This window comes from Nematolebias whitei, chromosome 3, assembly GCF_014905685.2.
Source record: "Nematolebias whitei isolate Nwh7 chromosome 3, NemWhi1, whole genome shotgun sequence".
Taxonomy (NCBI): Eukaryota; Metazoa; Chordata; class Actinopteri; order Cyprinodontiformes; family Rivulidae; genus Nematolebias; species Nematolebias whitei.
The window spans coordinates 27,675,628-27,689,868 of NC_056500.1; the positions used below are offsets into that span (position 1 = coordinate 27,675,628).

The 14,241-nt window shown below is 37.1% G+C and overlaps 1 protein-coding gene across 2 annotated transcripts in view; it reads right to left on the reverse strand.

Annotated features, from left to right (window-relative positions):
- Window positions 1-10,256, reverse strand: part of sh3gl1b (SH3-domain GRB2-like 1b) — an 18,020-nt gene extending 7,764 nt beyond the window's left edge. For both annotated transcript variants that reach the window (XM_037674758.1, XM_037674759.1), the window contains exons 1-6: window positions 9,924-10,256; window positions 2,648-2,716; window positions 1,663-1,735; window positions 1,318-1,461; window positions 914-1,047; window positions 603-761 (exon numbers count right to left, since the gene is read on the reverse strand). In XM_037674758.1, the coding sequence (XP_037530686.1) occupies window positions 603-761; window positions 914-1,047; window positions 1,318-1,461; window positions 1,663-1,735; window positions 2,648-2,716; window positions 9,924-9,968 (624 nt within the window). In that variant the 5' untranslated portion in view covers window positions 9,969-10,256. The remainder of the gene's footprint in view (window positions 1-602; window positions 762-913; window positions 1,048-1,317; window positions 1,462-1,662; window positions 1,736-2,647; window positions 2,717-9,923) is intronic.
- Window positions 10,257-14,241: the final 3,985 nt, after the last annotated feature.

Here is a 14,241-nt window from a genome sequence, read left to right on the forward strand (position 1 = left end):
ACACACACACACACACACACACACACACACACACACACACACACATAAACTCACTACATGCAGACTCATGTCACAGTTGCTATGGATTTGTAAGAGCCATCCTAGCATATTCACAATTCAGACATAAAAAAACATCTAGTGATCTTTATGGACATGTGCACCGAGGAGCGCCAAAATGGCGCCAAAATGGTTGTGGTAGAGTATTAGAATAATAAAAAAATAAAACAAAGTTTCACTACTGACTCATTCTTATATTTAAAGGTGTGTTTATCTGCAGTGTCAGAGTCCATGTGCTCAGTGGGTGTGTTTTATCAATTTTTACAAGTCTAATCAGGTTTGTTTGTCTTGTTGAGGAGTAAATGGCAAAACTAGGTACAATCACAACAATAAATCAAGTAAAAGACTTCAAAAAGTGATCAAAGTGTCTGATAGTATAATAAGGCCCAGGTTGCAAATAAATGAATTTAGTGCTGTCAATGGTTTTACTTTTATTTTTGGAAGGAGTAAAAGCAACCTTAGTTTTTAAGGTTAAAGATAAAGATTGACATTACACTTAAAAGGAAGAGGCCACCACATCTGAACAAAGTGTAAAAAGTGCTCACGTCAGTCTCTAGCAGGTTGTACATGCTGGTTTCAGCCACTTCCTTTGACTCATGAAACTTCTCCAGAGCCTGTCGAAGTTCCTCATCTGGGATCTTGCCCTGTCGCTTCTTCTTGTAGTCGTAATCAAGTCGGCGGCCTTCAAGCTTTTTCAGATGGTGCTGAAAAAGTTACAGAGACACTTCAGCCACTTTATTCATGACTTGCTTTAAATTTTGTTCGCTTTATCAAGCAAATAAATGCACATTACACTTGGTAAAACCTGAACATGTAAAGTATTTATTTAATGAACAAAAGCGTGCGTGTCACATACTTGTATTTCTCTGAGTTCCTTGTCATACAGCCCTTGCAGTGGATCAATAAAGTTCTGTTTTACATCGATGTCGAGAGAGTCTTTTACTTCTGCTAATCTCTTCATGGCCTCTCCAACGTCCACTAGCGCTGTGCCTAAACCACACAGACAAATTTGTAGCACCATAAAATACAATTAGTTCACAATTCAACGGACAAATTGAACCAAGCAAAGAGCCTAAAGAGCCACCTAAAACAGACAGAAAAAGTTTTATAGATATTAAGTAAACAGATTGGCAGCAGTTTATCAATGAGCATTTTGATTAAACCAGACGTGTACACACCAGCACCACACCTCAGCACACTACCAAGCAGGTCATTGCTTTACTGTACTGAGCTAGACAACAAAAAACACACATATATTACCAAAGTTAGTGTCTTCTCCGAGTTCCCGCCCGTACTTAGCCATGCACTCTCCCAGCAGCCCCTCGGCTTGAGGATATCCTGGGTTCTTTACCTGCCCACGGATCTTGGACATGGTGTTTAACATGGACAGTTTGGCCCGGGAGGCTGCAAATGTGGAAAAAAAATAAACAAATAATAATAATTAAAAAAAAAAAATATATATATATATATATATATATATATATATATATATATATATATATATATATATATATATATAGAGAGAGAGAGAGAGAGAGAGAGAGAGAGAGATAAAAAAGGTACAAATGATGTGGAAACAATGATGCTAAAAGGTTAAACTCTGACCTGGGTTGGGTTGGAGGTACTCTGAGGTCTTGGAGATCACATCTACTACAGCTTTACTGGTTACATCAACTTTCTACAAAAGCACAAGTTTACAACAGAGACACCAGTGAGAGGACTAACATCAATACAAACAGGGAAAACAGATTTGCTCTAAAGTTTCTGCTATAATAACATCGAAATGGATTAGAGTGTATTTAGGGATATAGCTCACCAAAGTGGTCTAAATAGTTCACAGCAATTTAAATTTTTTTAATCTAAGTAAACGTTTTGTCTACAGCATGTCTGATAACTGGAAAAAGATGGTCAACTGTTTGAAAATGTTCACTTTGTGATGTCTTAAACTTGTTATTTTGTCTGCCAAATGGTTCAAACCTCAAAGATACCAGCAGCACATTAAATATTTACATTTCAGAGGTAGCAGCCTGTGCAGTCGGACATTTTAGTTTGAAATTTTTAACAGTACTTGTAGGTTTTCATTGCAGTCATCATAGGACTTTGAATTAACTTCTTAAGCTTGCATTAGTTTTGAAACAAAAACAAAAACAGCACAGAATAAATTAAAGGGTTAAACTACAACTATTGTGTTAAATATCCCAAATATTCATTAAAAAATATAAACAGGAGCAGTGTTTCCTCTAGTTAGCTTGCCATGGCGGGGTGCTCATCTCATCCATGATTTTTGCTGATGGGGGGACAGAGACATGTGTGAGTGCAGCTTGTACTAACAGTTTTTGAGCGGGGGACATTCAACATGAGGGAAGAGGCAATGTGAGTGCTAGCTTTGGCTTTTTAGCTAGAGAGCCTGTATTTTGCATCGCTAGCTTAGTGCTATGTCAATGCCGGGTGGGGGTGGGAGGGGTAAGTTCAGTTTGGTAGGCGGGGTGCTCAGTTCTGTTGATGGGGTGGGGCACCCCACCTGTATAATGGCAGGGGAAACACTGAGGAGTTTCATAAGACTTTGATTCACACACTCTGTCTATCTTACCCGTTCCAAGTCTCTGAAGTCATCATCTAGTTTGGTTCCTTCTGCTCCACCGACTTTCTCACTTACCATCTACAACAGGGAGACAATGGGAAGGAAAAACATGACTTTCATCTTAGTTAAACAAAATGAAGCGCTGTCTATTTCTGATTGGTTTTGCTTTTTAAAAAGTTATAATCACTTTTTTTTTTTAAGATTCTGACTTAGGATATTTATGTTGACTGCTAGTATATACAACTCCATGTTCAGTTTCCTTGTGCTGATCACAGAATAAATAATAAATTGTATAATTGAATAAATTGTGCTGATTTGTTGCAAATGTTTTCAGACCTTTATATAAAAATGAAAACCAACCACAATGGCTACACTCGGTGTTTGAAATTAAGCTTTAATTAAAGGCCAACATACTTTTTAACAATAAAAATCTAAAAGCAGGATGCATCTAAACTGTGTTGCTGTTGTTAAAATGTTAACAACTCTAGTGTTAAAAATAAACTATCTTGCTCCACAGGAGTAAGGGAGAGGAAAAATTCAACCCATCAAAGAACTAAATGAGACAAAGCAAACCACAAGAACAGGATAAAATTGAAGGCCACGCATTCACCCAGTCTTTTAGAGACAAAGTAATTGTATGGAGTTTTGTTTGTATAATGTGTGGTAAAGCATTTACCAAAATAATTTTACACAACCTTAGTCTTTTTGGACTACCTGACAACTGTCACACAGTTTTTCAGATTGTGACCAATGCTACATCAAATCTAGAGGTTGAGACATAATGTCTCTCTACAATTTCCTGCAAAGCCATTCCTGGTGATAGTCAAGTAGAAACTAGAATAATCCACATCAGTCTTGAAATTGTTTTATTATATACACAGTAGTTTACTCATCTATACATGGCTTAATGTATTCTAATGACCAGTAAATTACTAAGTAGTAGCTGACAAACTTTAAACTGAACTGATTTTGGCAATAGTGCTGTATTTTCTGCTCAGAGCCGACTGACCATGACGACAGGCCTTGGGTGATTCAGGTCATAAGTAAAGATGCAGAAGAAATGTGTAAATTACTCCACATTTAGTTTTCCTTCTGTGAGGAGATCCAAGAGTGCAGTTAGTACTGGACTTTATGGTCTTTTTTTCATTTATGTTCCCTACTCTATGGAAAAGCGAATAAATTTAGTATTGTTGCTGCAGAATCACAAAAGATGGAAAATGTTTTTTGCCCTTGTCTGTGTGTGTGTGTGTTCTTGTGTTTGTTACCAAAATATTTCATGAAACACCAGACCAATCTTATTGAAACTTGCAGAAATTATTGGACATTCTGATAGCTATCGGACAGTAAAAACGCAAAAAACTGTTAAGTCAGTCAATTCAACAGATATTGACCTAAAACCTGGAATGGGAGTAGCTAAGAGTCAGTCACAACACATACGCTGTGTGACATCTTATGACATTGCACATACTGTACATGCCTATAACATTATTTTTAAGGTTAATGCTGTCATTTCTCAACATAAGATGATCATAGTTTAAGAGTCTGACAAGAAAGGCAGCATCAATCAAAGATTAGGCTTGCTACACTTTAAGTCTTAGAAGGACTGATCTGTTGGCCATTAAACAAAATTGTGTAGGGTCATTATATACATGCACACAATCGTCATAAACCCGAGTACAAAAACATCCACAAAAGGTAAGTTTTGGTATAAACAACACAAAGTACCGGAAAGAGGAATACATCTGCCAAAAGCATGTTTTTATCCTCATCATTGCGTATTAAGCACATTATCTCAGAGTCTAAATCAAGCTGCTTTTGTAGCCTTTGTTGTCTGAGGCCAAAGCTGCTTTACAAAAGTAGCAACATCAATTACTACAGAAAACCAAATCATTTATTGTGGCTTATAAGACCCACATAAACAAATACACAGCAGCTACATCGCACACCTCAACTATCAATGAGATTTTGTTCTATGGAAGGAGGAGTTTGAAGAGATGAACTAAAACTGGAACAGGAAAACCAGTTAGCATGTGATGTAAAATTTCTGGTATGAGGAGACAAAGTGACACTGTAGCTTGAAATTGAAAAAAAAAAAATCAAGCTGAGACCAAAGCTAAATAAATTCACAATACACATTAAGAAGATGTTGCACAACTGACCAGATGTCAAAAAGCCAATGAGAGCAGACTAGGGCTGTACAATCTATTTTCAAGGTACTGTAATAAACTGCTGCTCAGACTGCAATAATCAGACTATTATATTTCAAGTACTATACATTCATGCTCTGCAAATGGTCTACAACTGTATGGACTATTGTATTGGGCTACCGCTGGCCTTGATGTCCACAACTGGTTTAGATACCCACCATTGCACCCTTCACTGGTTAACTGGTCATCAATAACTTCACGCAGACTCTCTCAATGGTACATTTTCATCTTAAAATCACTTCTTGGTCTGCTGCCTTCATACATCTCCTCCTACATGTCACATCGTGAGTGCAGCTACAGTGTGCGCTCTCAGGACATCATTACCTGCAGTGTTCCCTCAGTGTGGATTGAATTAGGCAAAAGGACCTTCTCCTACTCCACTCCTGTTTCCTGGAATATCTTGCACAAAGATCTGAAGCTCTCGACCTTGACCTCTCTAAGTGGCTTCAAACATCTGCTAAGTTCGTGGCAAAACCCATAGCAGACATGTTCCTGTTATTAGTTTTCTACATCGCTTTACAATCTAGCTGTTTTTGTTTAGTTTTTAATACAATTTTCTTTCACTTGTTCCTTTCAATTTGTATGCTCTCTTTTATGATTATCTACCGTTGTCTTTGTTGTCTACTGTTGTCATCATTCTCTGTTGAAATCAGGTCTCTTGTAAATGAGTCCCAGAGGCTCAGTGGGATTAACCTGTATAAATAAAGGTTGAATGACTTGCCAACTAACTCCTGCATACCGTCTCATCACCATCTGTTATCCAGCCAGTGATCATGGTGTCAACTGCATGATGTTCATGCGTGTGGCTAAAGATGTCTCAAATCTTGATTTCTCGTTCTAAAGTCTAGTATTTCTCTCTCACAGGCAGTGGGTTCAGTATATGGGGGAACAATCGGTTTAATCGACAATGAGGATTCTGACACAAGTATCCTTGCTTTCCAGGTGTGGGAGATAACTACATGTGCCATACTAAACTAAATGCTTCCTCCTTTGGATAAAAACAGAAAACTTGGAAACTTATTTGGCCGTCATGCATCTCATCACAAATGATCACACCCAGCTTCGCCCTAAACATGCAAACTTTAGATAAAGATGATTACAGTAAGAAACTAAATTGTGGGCAGCTCAGCTTCAAAAACTGCAGCTTTTAATAAAGGTTTTTGAATTTTAGATACTGAAATGCACAAAATTCTGTATGTTATGATTGCCCAATAAGGTAATTTATACTAAACTTTGATTAAAAATAGAGGTCATTTAGACACTTCATTCAAACAACCCAAATTTCCCATATGCAACACATTTTTGGAGGCTTGATAAACACAAGCATGGGGTCAAATTGGTCATCTTAAACATTTAACTTTTCCTTTTAAGTTAATGAGCTTGTTAAGATGTGCACGTTTTGGCAAATAATTATTATAATAACTATTATAACTAATGCGATGTTTTAATTGGCCTGCATGTCGTGCTGCTTGAGGACATGAAATTCATATCAGGTTTAGACTAACGTCGAATGATGACTGGCTAAACCTGACAAAAGAAAGATTTATTTCAAAATTAAAAACTGACTACAATGATTTCTAACATGACTCACAAAAGTATACCACACTTTTATGAAAGGATGGATAGCATCATATTAATGTTAACAGTGTGACTGGAAAAGCAAAACAAAGCAAAAGCAAATAATCTTACTTTAATTCATCATAGTGCATCTCAATTTTTGTTCGATCTGCACCTGTTAATAACGGATTTTCACTAAGACTAAAACAAAACAATCTGAGGATTATACTGTATGACAAACATCCTTCCTGTCAACAACTTAAATCTCAAATCAACTTGGCACTGAACTCTATTCTAGACAGGTTGCACTGCATTTTTATTCCCAGCATAATCGACGTGTTGGAACAGCGAGCTTGCAAAACGTGAGCAAGTTTGAACACTTTACAGCCTCAGCTGGTTTTAAATCTGGGCTTTAGTTCAGAAAAATGAAAACAAACCACAAAAATGTATACAACAAATGATAATTCTGTTGCCTTTTTATTTATTTTTAATTAGACACTAGACATTATGTTTAACAGTATATAATTTAAAACCTCTGTATGGACGTTCATAATAATTTAAGGTAACTGGATGATAATACTGGACATTTATAATGAAGATTATCAATTAAAAAAAAAGAAAACATAAACATTACCACAAAAACACATTGTTAATATGAAGGCCCGGCATCCCTATGATGAAAATCATACCGCCTGACACATTTCATGGCAGTTTCAGAAAAAGATCATCTTACAATGAAAACAAATGGAGTAAAAGCAAAAATAGCAAAATTTTGAACATGATGTATATTTGAAGCATATTTTGAGGATGACTCTCAGCTACTACCACAGTGTCTTAAACATTTTTTATGAGTTGGCTAAGGTCAATTAACTGTTCAACCTTGAATTGTACTGACTCCAAAACTTACATGATCGTAGGTGTTCATCCATTGATTACTTTGAGTGTTTCTCTAAAACATGCTCAGTGGTTCACAAGATGTTTTGCTAACGAACAAACATGGCTGACTTCAACAGTTAATGCTAAAATCTTAAACAGAGATCTTCATATAATGTGTAGCACTCAGAAGCAAGTGTTGCAAATAACTTTTAGCCACATGCACACCTAAGTTTTGCACATTATCTGCAAAATTTAATGCGTTAAGAGCCATTTTTGTGTTTTTGAAGGTCAGTTGTCTGTGGTGACCATCTTGATTAGAGTTGGCTCCAAACAATTAGTTGTAGAGGTATCCACCTTATTCCTGGGGCTCTACTGTATAAATGATTATGGACACAACTTCCTGTCAGACACAGGAAGTAGCAGTAAGCATTGGCTAACCATGGTAGCGGAGCACGGACCGCGGTTTATTTTAAAGTAATTTGATATCAGTTTAGCAGATAAAGCAATGATTTTATTTTCTTCACATTTATTCAACAACCGTAAAAGTTTATTAAAATAGGTTTGCTGAGTTCAAATACCTGTTGTGTTGTTCGGTGCTGCACGAACAACCAAACCAAACTAAATCAGCGGCTACAACAGTGTTTTGAACATAGACACCCCAAAAAAGCGTTTCTGTGAAAATCAGTATAGTTTCCATCACCTTCCTACAGATGAGGAATTAAGAAGAACATGGGTGAAAAATCTGAACTTGAAGAGACCTCCCAAAACACTGTATGTGAGCTCATTTCACTTTGTTGACTAACGGCCGACGGAGGAAAACCTGCATCCTACTTTGTGTCTGGACTACAATAAACCACAGGAGAAGAGACACCAGATCCTCAGAAGGATTGAAAACAGTGTGACGAGAACATCAGGTATGATTTCAAGTGTATGAAGGGCACAGCATTATAGTATTTGTTCATCTTTGGTATTAAGATTTTCTCTGCAATTAACCCAAGCTCGGTGATGGAGGACTTCAAGACTTTGGCTGGGCTCTATGTCTGATTTAAGGTACCAGTAAATAAGACTGTTTCCCACCTCTTTTAACAAAACGCGACCGACTTTATTACTGTGTAGATACCGAAACGTCTCGGAGCTTTTCAGGTTGTTCATCGCTTCACCGTCAGAAGAACTGAGTCAATGAAATAGCTAAATATGCTGGTATATGTAATCTGCAGCCACTTTTTAGTAGGCTGCGGTAAGATTATATTGTCCTGTTTGAGCTCTGACAGATGGTGTTCCTACATTAAATCCACAATGCTTGGACAAACTACATTATCTCGTACTGTTCGCACATAAACAAACTTCAATTTCAGTCTGCGCCAGAAGTTGCGCCCATAATTCACGCAGGGCAGCATGGGGGCTAGGAATAAGGTGGATATCCAATGATTCTTTTCTGAAAGGCTCATTAAAATTGGTCCAGCATGTTTGATACTTACTCTCCATCATGCAATGGGCAATTTATTAAGCATCATTTCCTCACACTTTATCACATCCCAATACCTTTACTTCTTATATCTCGTTGACCGTTTAGGCTTTATTTACTCTTAAAACTGATTCACAGAAAAGCAGAGGAAACAGCAAAGCAGAGAAGCAAGGACACGAGATCTGCACAGCCTAGATTTTGGTTTCCACAGCCAACTTCCTGCATACCTTCCTGTGAGTAAAATCTGAGCTATGTGGAGTGTTATTGACTCTGGTGGAGGTTTGGCAAGAAAAACAGCTGCAATGCAGTCAAATAAAAGCAAAGCACACACATTGTCCATTCTTACACCAATTCACTTCTTCTACTGACCAACTTGTATCTCTTTTCAAGCCACAACCAACAGTTTCCAAATCACTTTTTCTACTTCACACAAACAAACCACCAAAAGCCAACAGGGATTTGAGTGAATCTGTGACAGGAAGAAGGGGCAGAAACCAAATGTCTTTTCCTGCTTAGATCAGCAGGGGTAGGAAGGGGGGTGGAAGAGACTCGAGAAGAAAAATCTTTTTAACCATCTCCTCCCATGACTCAGATGGTTTTAATTAAAAACACACTAAATTATAGCAGCTGTTATTTCCATAGAGTGAAGTCATTTCTTCAAGGCAGTAATGCAGGTTTTCTCATTGATCTGACTAATTTAGCATCACAGACAGCTGGAAACAAGTCCATTTGAACTAGTACTGACATCCAAACTGCGGGTTTTACTGCTTTAGAAGTAAAAAAACAAAGGATTTTCATGGAGTCTGATGTTTCAGCTGTTCAGTGTTGCCCTGCTTTTCGTTGCTTTCTTTCACACTCCAATTATTCGGACTCATTCTTTAGCAAACACAGCTACTGTTTTAAACCACAAGAAGTGTACACACTGAAAATAAATTTGCGTATCAGTAAAGTCACGTAAGCGGTTACGCTAGTTCATCTGACGTGAACATTTTTTCTTATAGTCTACATTAAATGTTAGAGACGATACAGAGTCAAGAAAAGTGATGTATTTTCACAAACACATACAAGTTGTCAACACTGCAGCAGCTACCGTTACATAAACGAAGCTCGTTAGCTCAGTGTGCTAATTGAAGCTAGCTGCTAACGGTGAATGTTGGGAGAAAAAAAAAGTTTTGCAAACCTGACTGGCTTTGTAAAATTGCTTCTTCAAACCCGCTACAGACATCTTGAACCCTCGGAGCTGTCCTCTGCTTCCAGCTAATATGTAAACAGGTTACGATATGTTCAAAAAGTTAAAGATTCAGTTTGTCCAAAAAAAAAATGGGCCAGTGCAAAAAAACATTTAAAAAAATGCCTCGGAGAAATCATACGTCCGCACAGCCGCCACTCCAAGTCGGAACACGCTATAACTGACCACGTTGAGAGTACTATTATTATTATTTTTTTTTTACAAATATCACAACCAAAGAGGAAAATGGTCCAAACGAACCAGAATTAACAACGACTGTGACTTGGACTCAAAATGCAACCATACACGTTGTTATAAATCTGCACCGATCACTTGGTGAAAAAAATCCGAGTTTTCATGAAGGCGACACAAGCTGGTGCACATTGCCCCCTTCTGGAAATAATGGGTCATTGCAGCCATTCTGCTGCTGAGACTGTGTTACGTTCGTAGTCAATCATCTTTCTCATATTTCATTTATAAGAACGTCAATAGTCTTCACAACGCATCGGGGGAAAAGTCAATAAAATGCCATCATAAACTTGGTTTTGCAACATTTTCAACTACTTAAACTTTAAAATGTTACTTTAAAACAACTGTCATTGTCATTACCTCAAATCTAAAGTGAATTTATCGTGTTTTAAATTTGCCATTTATATTGTTAAAAAATACCAAAAGAGACAATCGTGTCTCATACAACAAATTGCAATAATTTTAACTTATCCATATTAAAAAGGCACATATGGCAGACGTGGAGGTTTCAATGAACTATTAACAACCAGACACTGTATTTTCGTTTCTTTTTCGGAGGTACAGTGAACGCCACATTTTATGAGCCAGCAGATGTTTTTCTCTGTCCAAAACCAGAGCCTTGATAAAAACACATGCCATTTGACTATTTATTTCTCTTTAGTGGCGAAAATGGGCTTCCACAGAGATATGCACTTTGCTTTACTTTGACAATAATGCACCAAACTAATTTATTTTAAAACACAAAGTTATAATAAATAATAAAATACAAGTTCAAAATATTTTTTTTACCCGTTTTTATTAACTTAGAGTAAATCTTTAATATTTATCTTTCTGGCATCACTGATCTAAAACATACAAAATAACAATTATAATAAAAGTCATATTTTGACTATGGTTTTATGAAGTGTAATAGATGTTTCATAAATACTGCTTATGCTAGATTAATGTGATTATGCTTGTAGTTCTTCTAAAGCTTCGTTGCATAGAATGCATGCATTTTAATTAACACTTTAGAAGTTGGAATATTTTAAGCGCAAAAAAAAAAAATGCCTGCACAGTTTTCTCCTGAGCATTAGGTGGAGATATCAGACCAGTTTTAAGGCCTTCCATTTGTTGCAGGTTTGTAACTGATGACTAAAAATTAACGCATTCAATTCATGATTTATGGTGCTCTTGAACAGTGTTGCAAGCCCAAACTTTACCCTTTCTCCTCTTTGTCTTGACTTTACGCACTGATTAAATACAATGCAACTTTCTATTCTGCATGTTAGGGATTCATGCACGAGAACTTTAAGTCTATGAGGAATTTCAACAACTGAAACACAACAAAAGTTGAATGAATAAAGGTTTCCAGTTGCATTTCATGCCATAGACTTAAAATAAATCCTCTCAAGCCGAGAATGAAAGAAGTTGTAGCTGTTTTGGTCAAACCATGTTAAAGACATGAATAATCTCGTTGGATACTGTGAGAACCTGATACTGCAGGATGTGCTCAGAATGACTCTCAGCGACTACAATGCCAGATTTAGTTCAATGTCTAAAAGTGACTGAGTTAAAGCCATTTTTGTTTTGGCTACTGTTCATTAGCTGTGGTGGCCGTCTTGAATTGGGTTGACTCCAAACTGTAATTGGTTGTTCCTGTATATCTACTGATTACTTTCTGAGAAATTAATAAAAATCCATCCAGAGGTTTATGGGAAGTTATTGCTTCTCATCTTTACTAGTGGCTGACAAAATGTTTTGAATACTTTTGTTAGCACAGTAAAAATGAGAAATATGTAGCTGTAACTTCATACTTATGTACTTTTTATACTTTTTATATTTATACTGCTATACTTAAAATTTAGGATAGTATCATACTTTTATTATTTCATTTCTTGCTAATGTATATGTTTAATGGTTATTGTTGCACCAGCAGTCTGAGAGTAATGGCATTTCAATCCTGTACTGTACATATTGCAGTTTTGATAATAAAGTTGACTTTGAGTTGCCTTCAGAGTTTTGTATTGTTTGAATCATTCAAGTGCTACAAATTATTTATTTTTGGTATGAAAATTACAAAGTAAATAAGAAAAAGAGAAACGAAGAGAAGGTAAAGCCACAATAATTTTTAATTTTACTTGTAAAAAGACATTTTTTTTAAATTACATTCTTTATTCCACATACAGTATCACCATTGTGCAATAACACTTCACTGTGTTAAAACCTCTCGGGCTTCACAACCATGACATGAATTATTTTATATTAAACTCTATCTGGATTCAATGACGTCAACTTACAATAACATGAAAAGATCATATACAGAAGGACCATGACAAAAGACAAAGATTTTGGGAGACATCCTTTAAAAATGCTCTTTAAAAAAATAGAATTACATCTCTCTGAGACAAGAAGGACACTAAACGGATGAGGGTGGGGTGGGAAAGACAGTACAACAGGAAAACAATATAAAAATTAAGCAACAAAAGATCACAACAAAACCAAGAAATAATTCAGAGATTAGATTCGATCATTTATGTCTTTTATCCTATTTAATCTACGACTTAAACAAAAAAAAAAAAGCAATAATAATATGAAACAAGGTAAAATCTTTGATACTTCTGTAATCAAACATTCACAAAAACATGGACTGTACACAGTGATCAAGGTTTAAAGGTCTTTACGTTGGTGCGAGGTGTAGCTTGACTAACTGCAGACGCTGTAGGACCGAGAGCCCAGCTATCTCCCTGAGTGACTAAAGGAAAATAAAACGCAGAGCACAAATCCTGCCCAACAGACAGCTTTGAAGACTAAAAAAATATTCAGAAATCCTTAGAAAACTAGCATAACTAACATTCTCAGGCTCCAAAAACAAAACAAAGCATTGCACTTTGTTACAACACGTCTCGAGTGAATCTGATCTGCAGACACGTTAATTAAGTGTTTGAATATTATTAATGCTGGAGTGCTGGTGGAAACATGAATACATCGCAACTAAGGCCCAACGTACTGAAAACAATGGGAAAGACATTATTGCACAATCCCACAACGCCTTTATCTGTAAGTACCATGACCAGGGTAATAGTCCCTTCATTATTGAGTGAGTTGCACAGTTTATAGTGAACGGCACTGTCCCAGCAGCGCAACACAAACCTGGCTTAAACATTTACTTAGATTGACATCCAGCATCATGTGATTGTCTCAAAATGTTTAGGATAAAAGTAACAGTTTATTTCTTTTCCTCTCCCTTGGCCTCGTCGTGTAGCTGAAGGAGACGTTTGGTTTTGCTGATCTCTAACACATCCGCCTCCCTGGAATAAAAAGCTGTCGTACGGACACACCCGAAGACATCTCCAGAGATGTACTGAACTGTAAGAGTCCAGGCCTTCCTGGACCTAAAGGCATAAAGTGCTCTGAAAACAGAACAGTAGCACTTTGTTTCTGTTTTCTTTCCAGTTTCATGACAGTATGATCTAAAATGATTGCCTGTAGATGCCACTGACTATCAAACGTTTTTGACGAGGCTCTCTGGTGAGTTCTGAGGTGTTTACTCAGGGGGGTAGCTGATGGCTCTGTCAAGCTTTACCATCTAGTGTTTGGAGAGGGTGAGGTAGTGCGGGCGGAGAAAGAAATCGAGGCTGTCGTTCATCAATCAGAACACATAATCAACCCAAGCCTCGAGCAGCCAGAGCTGATGACATCGCCTCGTGTAGCCGAGGGAGCCTGGACAACACCAGCATCCACCGTTTCTTCTCAGATTTAACGTCCCTTCGTTCAAACCTGAACAGTCTTTTATAGCAGGTGCGTGTTCAGTTCAGGCAGGAGCTTCACGTCAACGAAACGTTTGTGCAAAGAGGCACCTTCATCAGAGCTCTTCTGCAGAGGGAGGGTTTCATAGAAGTTTCACATCTGGCAGTTCGACTGCAAACCCGTGAAAAAAAGAATAATCCTTCACCGAGGAGGGTTATCTGACTTGTAAGTGCTAATTAAACATGTTTCTCTGTTGTTTCCGCTACATTCTTTTTAAATCCCAGAACTCTGT